Raw genomic sequence first — 12,410 nt, 5'->3', positions numbered from 1 at the left:
ATGCACTTAGTATTCGGAGTTCCTGAACCTCAGACCCCAGTTTGAGTTGTCTTAAGTGTCCCCTGGATGGATTGCTGTTTGCTCATGTAGAGTCAGCAAATTCTTTTAATTGCCTTGACCTTTTCTCTTGACATTGTGGCTGTAATGGATGTTATTTCTCCTTACTTCTTCCGAGTAATTTCTGAAACGCAGTCTGTCATAAAGAGGCTTAAGCTTTTAATTCTGTTTTTTAATTCTGTTACGTGCTGTAATCCAATCAGAGCACTTCTTCCACCTGCTCTTGTAAGGCGTAAGGCGAACACGTTTGTCATATATTCATTATGTTATCTCAGGAATCCCTGGTAAGGTAATGAAATGCGTTCTGGCAGTAACTTTGGTACAGTAGCTTTAGGAAAAACAGTTTTTTTACAGAACGCTCAGTGGCCTAATCCTGTGGTCTTTTTCTTCTTCCCCCTAAGGTGATGTTAGGAATGACATCTATGTAACACTGGCCCAGGGGGATTTTGATAAAGGAAGCAAGACGACACCTAAAAATGTAGAAGTAACCATGTCAGTATATGACGAAGATGGCAAGAGACTGGAGGTACTGAGATTCTTTACCCTTATTTCCCCATTTTTATTTTATCTTTCTGTGAAGTTCTACAGTTCCCAACATTGATAATCATAGTGCAGCAGTGTTTCTCCAAATTCCTCTGATGCCACTTGAGTTGCAGTGCCTGAGGCAGTCACTCTTGTCTTTTTGGTCCTTTGATTCTTGACAATCAAGGTCAGAGCTTTAAGCTTTAATAAACATATTGGTTATGTTGTCAACACAACCCACACATTTGCATTTTGTTTATTGTTGAATGCAATAAGTCTGGAGCAGTACATATATTTCAAATAGTTTTATATACATTTTAAATATGTATTTATAATACAGTTAGCGTTTGTGTTGGTTTGAATAGGCTAAAATAGAGAGATGCAAATTAATACTGAATTTTTGTTTGATTTGCTGCTTTTAAATACATGACCTGTATTTGGTAGGTACAGTACATGACCTGCAGGTGAGAGGGATAGGTGAACCCTCATGACCCTCAGTTTCCATTTTGCACACCAATGACTGATCTGTGGGTTGATGAGCATGGGTGTGTTGGCTGTGTGTAAAATCTCTTTTAGAGAAGGAGAAGACAGCTGAGAAGACAGAATCTGGTCTAGTGTGTTTCTCTGAGATAACATTTGTTTATTTTTCCTGTTTTTTTGGTTTTGTCTGGTTTATTGTTTGGGAAAGGATTGGGTTGCAGATTGATGTATTGACTCTGTTACCCCAGAGGGGTTGGGGGGGGGGGGGGGGGGTTAATAGCAAAGGACTTGGAATACATCAGTTTGAATCTGCTTGTACATGTACTAAGGAACTGTGTACTTCTCCCTATTACGTCATGGAGGATCTAACAATTGGAGAATGGTTGTTTGTAGTGAAGTAACAAAAAAGTGAAACACTGAATAATCTTTTTGTCATTCACATGTTTGAGTTTAAACTTAAATTGTAAGGCTTTGGATCTTTTTAAGAGTTGCCCTACTATCCTTACTATTGGAGTCTTAGCTCTTATGTGCAGAAGCTCTTTTCTCCAGTAACAGGAATTCTTCTGTTACAGTATAATATAGAAGCTCAGACTTTGCAGATTTAGTTGGTAACAAGACTCAGCCTTCTGTCTTCTACTGTACGTTTTTCCTAGAGCCATCTTATGAATTATTTCAGTTATTTAAAAGTCATTTCAGTTCAGTCATTAATTGGCTAATTTAATTCAAAGTCCTGTTCTGCAACTTACTGGAAGATCCAGCTTTTGAAAGCCCTTACCTTGAATTAATCTGGTGTGAGTTAAATGGGTACAGCCTTTTTATACATGAATTTTTGTCTGTGAGTGCAATTGCATACTTAATTCTAGTTAATTCTATCTCCAGTCCATTAGTTAATTATGAGACTCCTTTTTCAGCCATATACATCATCTCTTTGTCCGCATCTGTGTTGTACTGATCTCAAAAATAATAAATCCTTGGCCTGGTGCAATGACCCCTCTCTTGGTCTTAATTGCTTGTTGTTATGATGAGAGTCTAATGTTAAATTGCTACATTATCTCCTTCATGAGATGAATACCATTGGGACTTACACAGAAGAGGCCCTCAAAGTAGATATTTCAGTTAGTTGTTGGGCTCTATATTGAAGCCATAATTTTTTTTCCTGACCGTTCTTACTGTCTGTACGGTGTATGTGTAATTCACAGATGTGGGAACAGGTCATAGGGATTTTGTTCCAACTTGCACTATTTTTTTGTTACTGAGTGTGTCTTCCACTACAAAAAAGCATTTCTTTATAAGCTTATCTTAATCCATTTTTATCTGTTGTATCTTCTGGTAATCAGGTCTAAGAAATCTGTTGATTGAAAATGAACAGACTCAACATTTTTGTGTGATATTGCCAAGGCAAAATACTAAAGCTGTTAGTTTTCATTAGACATTTAATACAAGAAGCACTTCCACCTCTCGTTCTTGGCATGGGGCCACACTGGTATACGTCTTGTTCTTGATGAATAATGGCAGGAAAGCAAAAGAAAGCAGAGTGTTCCCATCACTTTAACGCAAGGAAGCACTTCTACTGGTACCTGAAGCCATCATCTAGTGGGAGCACACCGAATCGGCCTGCTTCTTGTCACGTGGTGCGCCACTAGGCATCTTTCTTGATGAGGGAATCTATTGCCTTGGCATTAGAAGCCTCTTCCTCCCAGCTTTGCGATGCTTTGCAAAAATCTCGGCTTGTCATTTTTCATAATTGCAAGATGTCAAAAGCCATTAGTGTGGACCTCTGCCACTTTCCCTAATAAGAGTGAGTCATAAGGAAGGGGATGAATCTGTCTGCTTGAGAATAATTCATCCATGTTGGAGCTGCATGAGTCGTTTACTCAGAGGTCCTGATCTGCTGCAGGGGTTGGGAGGGAGAACCTAATTGCTTGCATGGGCGCCATACCATACAAGTTTAGTGCTGATTCTGTATGACAAATGTCACAGACCTCGAATGTGTAAAGGGCAAGTAAAGCTGCATGAAAAAAAGTACAATCAGACCCACCTGTCATTTCTTGGTCAGCCTTAGATTGAGTGTCAAGTGCCAGTGTGCTTACCCTAGTACTAATAATCTCATACAACCACTCTGCACCAGTTAGACTTCAAATTACCTTTGGTTGAATGTTATTAAATTCCTAAATCCTTATAATTTTGTATTGAAAATCAGTCTTTCTGAAGTGTTCTTGTGCTTTTTGTATTAAATGCTAGTATGAATATTTAAAAAATACACTAAAACTTCCCAACCACAGACTAAGACGTGAGGTATTTTCTAGTCCAGTCCTTGAAACATATGGTATCTAGTGAGAGATGCAGCATAATGTCGAGGACGTAAGATGGAGCAGAGAGTGGGAAAGTGGCAAACTCCAGCAGAATGATACATGGGTACTGCAAAGTCTCTGTAATTACATTGTTTTTTAATCTTGCAGATCTTTAGAATATTTAGTTTTTTGCATGATGTGATGTTCATCTGATTCACACATTTCTCTCTTTTTTTCCTCCCTTTATCAAGAATGTAATTTTTCCTGGAGCTGGGGATGAAGGGATCTCTGAGTACAAGTCGGTGATATACTATCAGGTCAAACAGCCTCGTTGGTTTGAAACTGTAAAGGTTAGTCTTCCATGTGTGTGAATTTCACAGCGGCTCTATTCTGAATGTAAATCTTTTTAATGCTTTAACATATTTAAAGTTGTGCATCCTGTAATAAAGCTTTTGTAGCAAAATGTTTAGTTCACTTGTTTTATGCATGATATTAGGGATATATCCCGAGGAATTAAAAATATTGCACATGATTATTAAGAGCTCAGCTTGTGTATGTGATTTCAAACACACTTTGTGTTTATACAGCTGGTTGTATGAGGTGGCCTTTTTAAGAATCCTTCCCAAAGTGCTGAGCCTGTTTGCCAAGCAAAAAGAATGTGGGTTCAGGCATTTCATGTCATTATTAAACATGCAGAAATAAGTGTGACTTCACTAGTGTTTAAATAAACCTAAATGTTTAGCTTCCTGTTTTTCTTTAAAATATCTGAGATATTCTTGCTTTTCTGTTGTCATGCAGTTTTGTCCGAGTGAGAGTTTTTATAATGCTTGTACAAATTGTCCTTTTCCGAGTCCTGTTCATTAGTTGTCCTTGTGTAGTAGTCAGTTATTAGCCTGATGTTCACTGTACGTTCAGCACACCTCTTGCCGTGCCATCTAGTAACAAGCATCACACCTGTACGATCTTAACCTACTGTAACCAGCTGTTAGGAGATTACTTGTTCTGTCAAAACATGCAGCTTTTTCTCAAGTAGTGATTCTCGAGCAGTATCGCCCTTCTGTATAACCTGCTGTTGATTAGATATTTAAAGTTGTGTTCACCGCAATCAGTTTTTCTATTTGAATTCTGAGGTTATTTTTGATTTTGTAGTCGGTTTCTGAGAACTTCTTGATCACGTGCTGGTGTTTAAAGGAGAAATTAAATTCATGTTGCTTATCGTGTTCTGCATTTTGTGTTTTCAGGTTGCTATTCCTATTGAGGACGTGAATCGCAGCCACTTGCGCTTTACTTTTCGGCACCGATCATCCCAAGATTGTGAGTCAAAAGGGGGGCAATGAGCAATGAGTGTATTTTGTATCAGCAATTAATATAGACTGAGACTGTGAGAATAACCATGGAACAAAAAATGTATCCGAAGAACCCACCCAGCTATGAATGTTATGTTAGTGAGGTGTCCAGCAGTGGCACTTTACCATTCTTTGGAATAAAGAACATTTCAGCCTTCATGGCGGGAAATGAAATTGCTTCATATTTTTTTTCCCCATAATGTAGGTGTATAGCAGTGAGTACACCAAGTTCTCCATAGCCTTGAGGAATTGTCGAACATGGAATTAATGATTTGTACAATGGGAATTAGTCTTGCTGCTGGTGGTAGTAAGTGCATTTGTTTTGTATAGTGTGCAGGGAACCCTATCCTGGCAGACACAGCCTTCCATCTGCCAGCCACATGGCAGTGCGGAGCAGCCAAAAGGAGCAGAGCGCAGTCTTCATATGCAAACCAATCAATTTAAATGGAAAGTCATGCTGGATGAGGTATCAGTAAAACACACAGTGGTTTATGAAAGATATCCCACTTGCGTAATCAGGCCATTTCACTTACCGGCTGCTGTTTACTAATGTCAACATTTCTGCTTGCTTTATTTATTTTTCATACCCACTGTGGATTCTGGCGTGTTATTAGTTTTTAATAGTTGGGGTTGAAGGATGTCATTAATCTACCTGAAGAATTTCGTGCCATGCAAGAGTCACTGGTTTACTATTTTTCATCTAAAGTAATGGTAAAAGCTTCATTTGCTGAATCCACAAAATGTGAGGGTATGTGCGCTTGAGAAGTAATGGTTTGTTAAAGTGTCTACTTCTAGCCATTCTTCAGTTTGCATGTCGGATGGCAGTGATGTAGAAGCAGTTTTGATTTTTTTCCATTCCTGTAAATTGTGAGAGTGGTGTGACCGTGACTCAGTTTGAACTTTTTAAAAAAATCTTGGCTAAATACATTTTGGAATCACAAATTGTTAATTAGCTTGGCTGCCCTTGTACCAACATACCTCAACATTGCGCTGCTAGTCACAGATATTCCTGTTGCAAGGCAGTTTGAGGGTACTCTGGTAGCATACGGAGAAGCGGACTCCCTCTATTACTATGTGACTGAACCCGAATGCTATAGCAAATGCCATTACGGGTTTATCTGAATGGGAGTATCCCCTGTGTTAGAATAAGAGTCCATAAAAGAAAAAAAAAGTTATTTTGGTTTAGACTTTCTGTGAGTTTCTTAGTAATGACAGTACCACAAACAAAACGCCAAGACCTCAGCTGAAGGTCAATTTATATATAGTTCATGATAGATTGTCTGAATTTTACCAGTTTTGGTTGAAAGCTGATGTAGCTTTTAGGAAAATCACTAAGAAAAGAAGTTAAGGCACCAGATGAGGCAGAAGATTGGAAGTGGCCACAACAATGATAGAGACTTTTACAAAGATTCTGGCCTTAATGAGCTGCTATTGTAATGTAAAATGCCTAGTATCTGCGCTGGTTCGTTATACGGTAATCTGTTTAGAAGTCAGTGAATGGTTTTAGGCTTCTACCACCAGTTGGCTTTCAGTCCTGTGTGCAGCATGGCTTAATCACTGTCAGAATTAGGCGCCAAGTTAATGGAGAGTTTAAGTGTTTAGAGCACTCAAGCCTCCCTCAGATGAATTGCATTTTTCCTGTAAGTTTGAACACCTTGATCCCCAGCTGCATTCACGTTTGAATGACTTCCCCGTTCACTAACTTATTGAATCCTCAGTTGGGTTAAGAAACTACATGCTCCTCATCAAAAAGCCAAATTCTAATTGACCTAATCCACTGTAAATTTATTTGGTTCATTGTAAAACTTTATTTCCAAATTTATGGGGAACGTATTCATTATCTGTTTTGAACAACACCTTTGTGCCGATATACTCTGTAATACATCAACTGGAAGGTGATCTAGCAGTGCAGGAGCTCTGGGGAGGTGTGAAATAAACTGGTCAACTGAAACATTCAAGGTACAGGCAGTGTTCTGTGTCATTGAATGCAATAATGAGATGGGATGTGAAAATGCTATCTCCAGCAAACCTGTTCTGTGTGTTAAAATGTTCGATGGCAGAGGACGTGCTTCCTCTGTGTGAATGCGATACAGCACAAAATGTTTTTTTTTGTGTTGTTGTTGCACAAGTAAGATTGAAACAATACGGGCAAAATGTGTTAAAGCTCAAAACAGTAGAGTGTCTTTAAGTTTCCTGAACTCTGTGATGTTGGTGCTTTTTTGTCTACTAAATTGAACACAAAATTGGTTTTAAGATACATCAAACTCTGCACACAATGCACACAATCAATGTGCCCAATGAAGGTATCGTAAGTTTCATATGTGGCATTGGAGTTTTAAAAACTGGCATGTTTTGAGTGGCATTATTTCTGGATATGAACTTACCAGACTCCTTGGCTGTAAGGCTTTCACAGTGGTTTATTCTGAAGTTGTGCTAATACCCGATGATGCAGCAAGGTACTTATTTTTACATCCTTTCTCCTTTTACATTTTCTCCTTAGCCAAAGACAAATCGGAGAAAATATTTGCTTTGTCGTTTGTAAAGCTGATGAGGTATGATGGAACAACGCTACGAGATGGGGAGCACGATCTCATAGTGTACAAGGTATTCTCTCCAGTGCTACTTGGTCTTCTGCAGTGCGCTGTACTGGCTGCCTTACACATCAGGTCTCCAAGCTGAAAATAAATCGGGACAGATTGGGGACCTCTTTCTTGAGTTTCAGAGGATGTTTGAAGTTAATTCAATTTATTAAAAATCTAAGGAAATTAAAGAGAATGGCAATTAAAACTAAGAACAGAAGACAGTTCTTTATGCAAAAGGTTGTGAGACTATAAAACAAACAACCTACCCATGTTATTAAAGCCAATTCTCTGTCTGTTTTCAAGTAACAGATGGATGAGATTCTTTGATCAGTCAGCTAACTACCAAACAGGATACCAGGAACAAATTGCCTCCTCTTGTTTGTAACCTTTATTATCCAGTACAGAATATTTTTTAAAAATGTCATTTTTTTAATCTACATTGTTTTTCAATTTTCAGTAGCACCTTGTCTCTGTTTTTTTTTATCTCTTTTTAAACAAAGTATCAAGATGAAAAGAAAACTTTGCTGTAATGCTTTAAGTACCAGAAGATAGGCATATCAAATAATTTTTCTTTGTTTGCTTGAAGTGAAACAAGAGCTTTAATTTGCAAGTCTCATGAAATGGGAGAACTACAGTACATGCAATAGTGTGGCATCTTTTTTGTTTTTGTCTATGACACACAACAGGCAGAAGCAAAGAAATTGGAAGACTCGTCAGTGTACTTAAACCTCCCTGCCACAAAGTTAGAACTGGAAGAGAAAGGCTATTCAGCTACAGGGAAGAGTCTTCAGGGCCTGGGAAGCTGCACAATAAGCAAGGACTCTTTTCAAATCTCTACCCTGGTCTGCTCCACCAAGCTCACTCAGAATGGTAAGGCCACCACAGTCACTCTTATTTATATATATATCCAGTAAGTTATATATATATGGTCGTGTCGTTCTCATCAGTTAATTTCAGACAGTTGGGAACAGGGAATACTGCTTACTGCCATCCACTTCATACAGTGTTTTATTTCCTGTAGCAGAAAGAACTGTGGTTATTAGGCCAAGGAAAACCCATTTGAAGCCATGTTTCTGCTGAAGGCTTTTAGATAAAGAAGTCTGACCTTTGTGCCTTTCTTATTTGGAGAATCCCTTTGGAGTCTGGTAGCCTTTTTCAATTTATAAAACCATTTAGTTTTTTTTCTTTTTCTAGCTTATGTATGCTGTTGAATGAAGTTACTCAAAATGTAAAGAATCCAAAAATATTCATATCATGACTTCTTTTTATTCTCTTAAGAAAATATACATACTGGCATTGTACACATTGTACTTTTCATGTAGTCCTATCTATTATGATCTCATGATACAGTACATTCCATTATCTGTGGATAACTGCAGTGTTTTGCCGCATTTTTTGTGGTTTCCATATTTTTTGGGGTACTTCCTTGACAAGCCTATTGTATAAACTTATTTTGAACTACTTTGTTCACAGTACAGTATGTTCATGATCTTTCATTTAAATTTAAGATAGTCTTTTGTTTATGGATGATAACTAATCTTTTGTATTGCTGACTTGGGTACTTTTTTAACTAAAATGGCATAAAGAAGAGCATTTATTCCTTTTTAGGTACAATCCTGGTTTAGAGTTACTCAGAGTGTTAATCTCTGTAAAAGAGGAGACTTAAAAAAAAATCTCACCTGGGAACAGTCGTAATAATACAACCCACATACAGTACGAGCAAATAGACAGCAGCTTTAGTGGAATGTAGTACCTTATCTGCAGCCAGCATTTCTGAATCACGGGTATCTTTACTTCTATCATAATACCTTGGGAGGATGAAGATTGCTGAGTCAGATGCACTGTACAGCAGGTTAGTTCTCTTTCAAATCAGGATTTATGCTTGTACTTTTAACTGAGATATCTGCTGTCATTGAACATCTTCCTTTGCCTTCCCAAGGTGATGTGTGTTACAAGAAAGTTACAGTATGGAAAACTTGGAGGGAAGCCACTGGGCTGTTTTATTATCAGTCTGAAATTAGAGACATTACTGTCCTGGTTTGTTTACCCTTTTGCCATAACTCTGTTGCTCACATGGTGACCCGTGTATAAAAAAAAATCAGCAAGTTTAGAAAGAAAAAATTAGAAATCTCAGAAAAGGATCATTCATACCATTTTGCATATCCAGTTGCACGGAATGTTGAATTATTTCAGTTTCTCAATTTTCTCCCATTTTTATGTATTAATTGCCTTTGCTCTATACATGATGTATAACGTAGCTATTAAAATGTCTGTTAATGAGGTCACCAAGGATTATAAACTGTGGTTTGAAAGCTTCGTGTCTGTGAAAGCATAGCATATTTATAGATGGCAGTGTTAACTGCCTTCTTGCCTGATCTCATTTCCTCTTCAAAGCTATATTAGGTTGGTCCTGGTTAGTACTGGCAGAGGAAAACACTGCTGCTGTAAGAGGTGTTGGTGGACCAATAGGTGACACTTTCTTCTCTAGGTCAGATATTACAAAGCAATCGCTCCATAATAGTCCCTGGGAACACAGTATTGAGGGAGATGCCATTCTTTGGATGAGATATTAAATCAAGATCTTGACTAGTTGGTCTTTTGAGATGGTAGGTTACTGTTCAAAAGAGTATGGGTGTTAGTTAAATTCTACTGTTGCAAAACAGTTTTTGGAAGCAGTGATGGCTGCCACACGTGTACAGGTAGGTGATTGCTGCAGCACAGTGGTGGGTGGAGCGGATCCTCTTCTCTATATGAAATACCTGGAATTCTTTAGGATTAAAAGTGCTGTACAAATGCAAGGAATTATTATTGCAAGCATCACACTAATGTTGCAACCATGTTTATTAAATTAGTACAATCTGCACAAAGCCAATATTTTCGCTGCATGTATTAAAATAATGTTTAGCTCTGATTTAATTTCTCAGGAAAGGTTTTCACAAACCTCTGACACTGTCTATTTCAGTACTAAAGCACGTTTTCAATTTAACAACACAAGAGTGCCCTGTGACTCAGATGTACCAGTCCCTTTAGGATTGTTTGCTTAAATGATTTAAGAAAAGAGCAAGATAACCTGTACTTAAAAAGAAGGTGAACACCATGAATAAAAATATAACATTTGGCACACAGTGGATGTTTTCCAGAAAGGCTTCACTTGTTTTTGCTTGAGTAATTTGTTCATAGTTGGCATATTTAGCTTAGTGAACAACAATGCATGAGTAAAATGGAAATGTTCTACATTTTCTGTTTAAAAGGTATTTGAAAATTAATTCAGAAAGGTGAAGAAAAAAACCAAAATTGCTCCATATCTTTCTTTTTTAACTTGGCATTAAATATCCTTGAAAGATTAACAATTGTATTTTTCTGAACCTTATGTGGCTCTGTCCCATTGTATGCAAGACCTGACATTTATACTGCACTTTGCAGCAGTAATTTGTGAGCTGACAGGCGATTGTCACAAGCTCGCCTAGTCTCATCTCTACATAGAACGTTGATTAAACAGAAGGGGACCTTTCGTCTTCTGGTGAGTCTCCTGGAAAGATTAGTTTTCTTTTAATAAAGACTGACAGTATACATCCATCTCTGAAAACATAAGACGCCCTGGGCCTCATTAAAAAATGTACGTCCCTTCATACAGTAATTGTTTTCTTGAGGTGCCGTTAATCACTTCCTGAAGACATGTAGACATCCTTCAGGGTTAAAGTGTGCTATAATAGATAGCTGGAAAGACTTCATTTTTCCCTCTATTTGTGTCTGCTGATCCTTTGCCTCTTGTTTGCAACCAAATTTCATTTTTTTAACATTTTAAAACCTTGTTTTTTGTTCACTTTGTGAGCTTTCCCTGTGCTTTTGATCTACCCAGTCAATAACAGCAACTGTAAGTAGCATTCTGTGGTTAAGGTGTAAGATTTGAATGTTTGTATGGCTCTTAAGTATTGTCTTGAGTGAATTTATGATATCACTGTAAAAGTGATGAAGCACACATTTCAGTTTTGAAATGTGTTTTTGTAAAATATATTTTTCTTACATTCAGCCTGAAGACCACACGTGTATATGCTGTATACACCTTTAAATATACACAACAATAAGCAGCTGTGTCTTCACTCTGTAAGCCAGTGGTTTTGTATTTTTTTTTAGTTTTGTTTTCTGTGTAAATGTGGCATGGTAAAGTTATTAAAATAGTGTAAAAGTTATACAGTTATTAAAGACTTGAAAATGTTTTAATATTGAAGTTTTTTCAATTTTGCAGGTACCACAGTGCCAAACACCTCTGTGTGATTAGAGATTTTTGGACAATGGCTATCCTATGGCTTTTGTAGATTTAGCTGAATCATATTTTTCTTCTAGTAAGGGAGTGTATATGACTTTGGTGAAAAATCTATTTTTTTGTGCACTGTTCTTTATGAAGATAACACTGTGTATTCTGAATGTAGTGTGTATTCAGAGCCAGTAGCAGGCTTGAAATTTTCCGGAGAATTGTCTACACGTGGTGTAGACACGTGGTAAGTACTACTCTGTTAGTGGTTAAATGTCTGAAGCCTTGTGGTATTGTTCGGTATGTGTGAGGGAGAGGGGTAACTTGAAGAAAGTTTAAAATTTACATTTTTCCCCATTTCTCCTAATATGTTTCAGTATTGAAATCATTTTAAAGAAATGTCGAGGAACAAGGCTTGGACAGCTTTGTTGGTTAATCTTTGTAGCATGTATCTTAAGATGCTTACCCCCTTGGTAATTGATTGAATGACATATACTCAACATTAATCTGGGATAAAGACTTTGAATTGCAGGTTAGCTTGATGTTTATTCCATCCACCAAAGATAAGTATTTTTATTCTGGGATGATAGGAAATGTGGGTAGAATCTAAATATCTAGTTAGCATTGAGTTGTGATATATTTGATTCTGCTTCAATCGGTTATTCAAGGTTAGCTTTGTGTTCTAGTTTTGGAGCTTGTCCAAGTTATAACTGTACTAACTTGCTGTGTTAAAATTCAAGCTGAGACAATAACCCGGTCACAGTTTCCACTATTAACAATGCATCACAATTTCAGGTGTGCTTTCATTTTCAAAGTAAGCTTGAGGAAAGGAGGGAATCAATCACAAATAAAAAAAATAATTTAGCACCTAAGAATGGTG

General features: G+C 37.4%; 1 protein-coding gene across 2 annotated transcripts in view; it reads left to right on the top strand.

Moving 5' to 3' along the window:
- dock1 (dedicator of cytokinesis 1) overlaps positions 1–12,410 on the top strand; it is a 311,516-nt gene that overhangs the window by 41,326 nt on the left and 257,780 nt on the right. For both annotated transcript variants that reach the window (XM_088915927.1, XM_088915925.1), the window contains exons 14-18: positions 459–583; positions 3,602–3,700; positions 4,592–4,664; positions 7,197–7,300; positions 7,965–8,148. In XM_088915927.1, the coding sequence (XP_088772053.1) occupies positions 459–583; positions 3,602–3,700; positions 4,592–4,664; positions 7,197–7,300; positions 7,965–8,148 (585 nt within the window). The remainder of the gene's footprint in view (positions 1–458; positions 584–3,601; positions 3,701–4,591; positions 4,665–7,196; positions 7,301–7,964; positions 8,149–12,410) is intronic.

The sequence above is a fragment of the Atractosteus spatula genome, chromosome 5 (assembly GCF_055471065.1).
Source record: "Atractosteus spatula isolate fAtrSpa1 chromosome 5, fAtrSpa1.hap1, whole genome shotgun sequence".
Classification (NCBI taxonomy): Eukaryota; Metazoa; Chordata; class Actinopteri; order Semionotiformes; family Lepisosteidae; genus Atractosteus; species Atractosteus spatula.
Note: the sequence above shows the minus strand (reverse complement) of the source record. Positions and strands in the feature narration are given on the sequence as shown.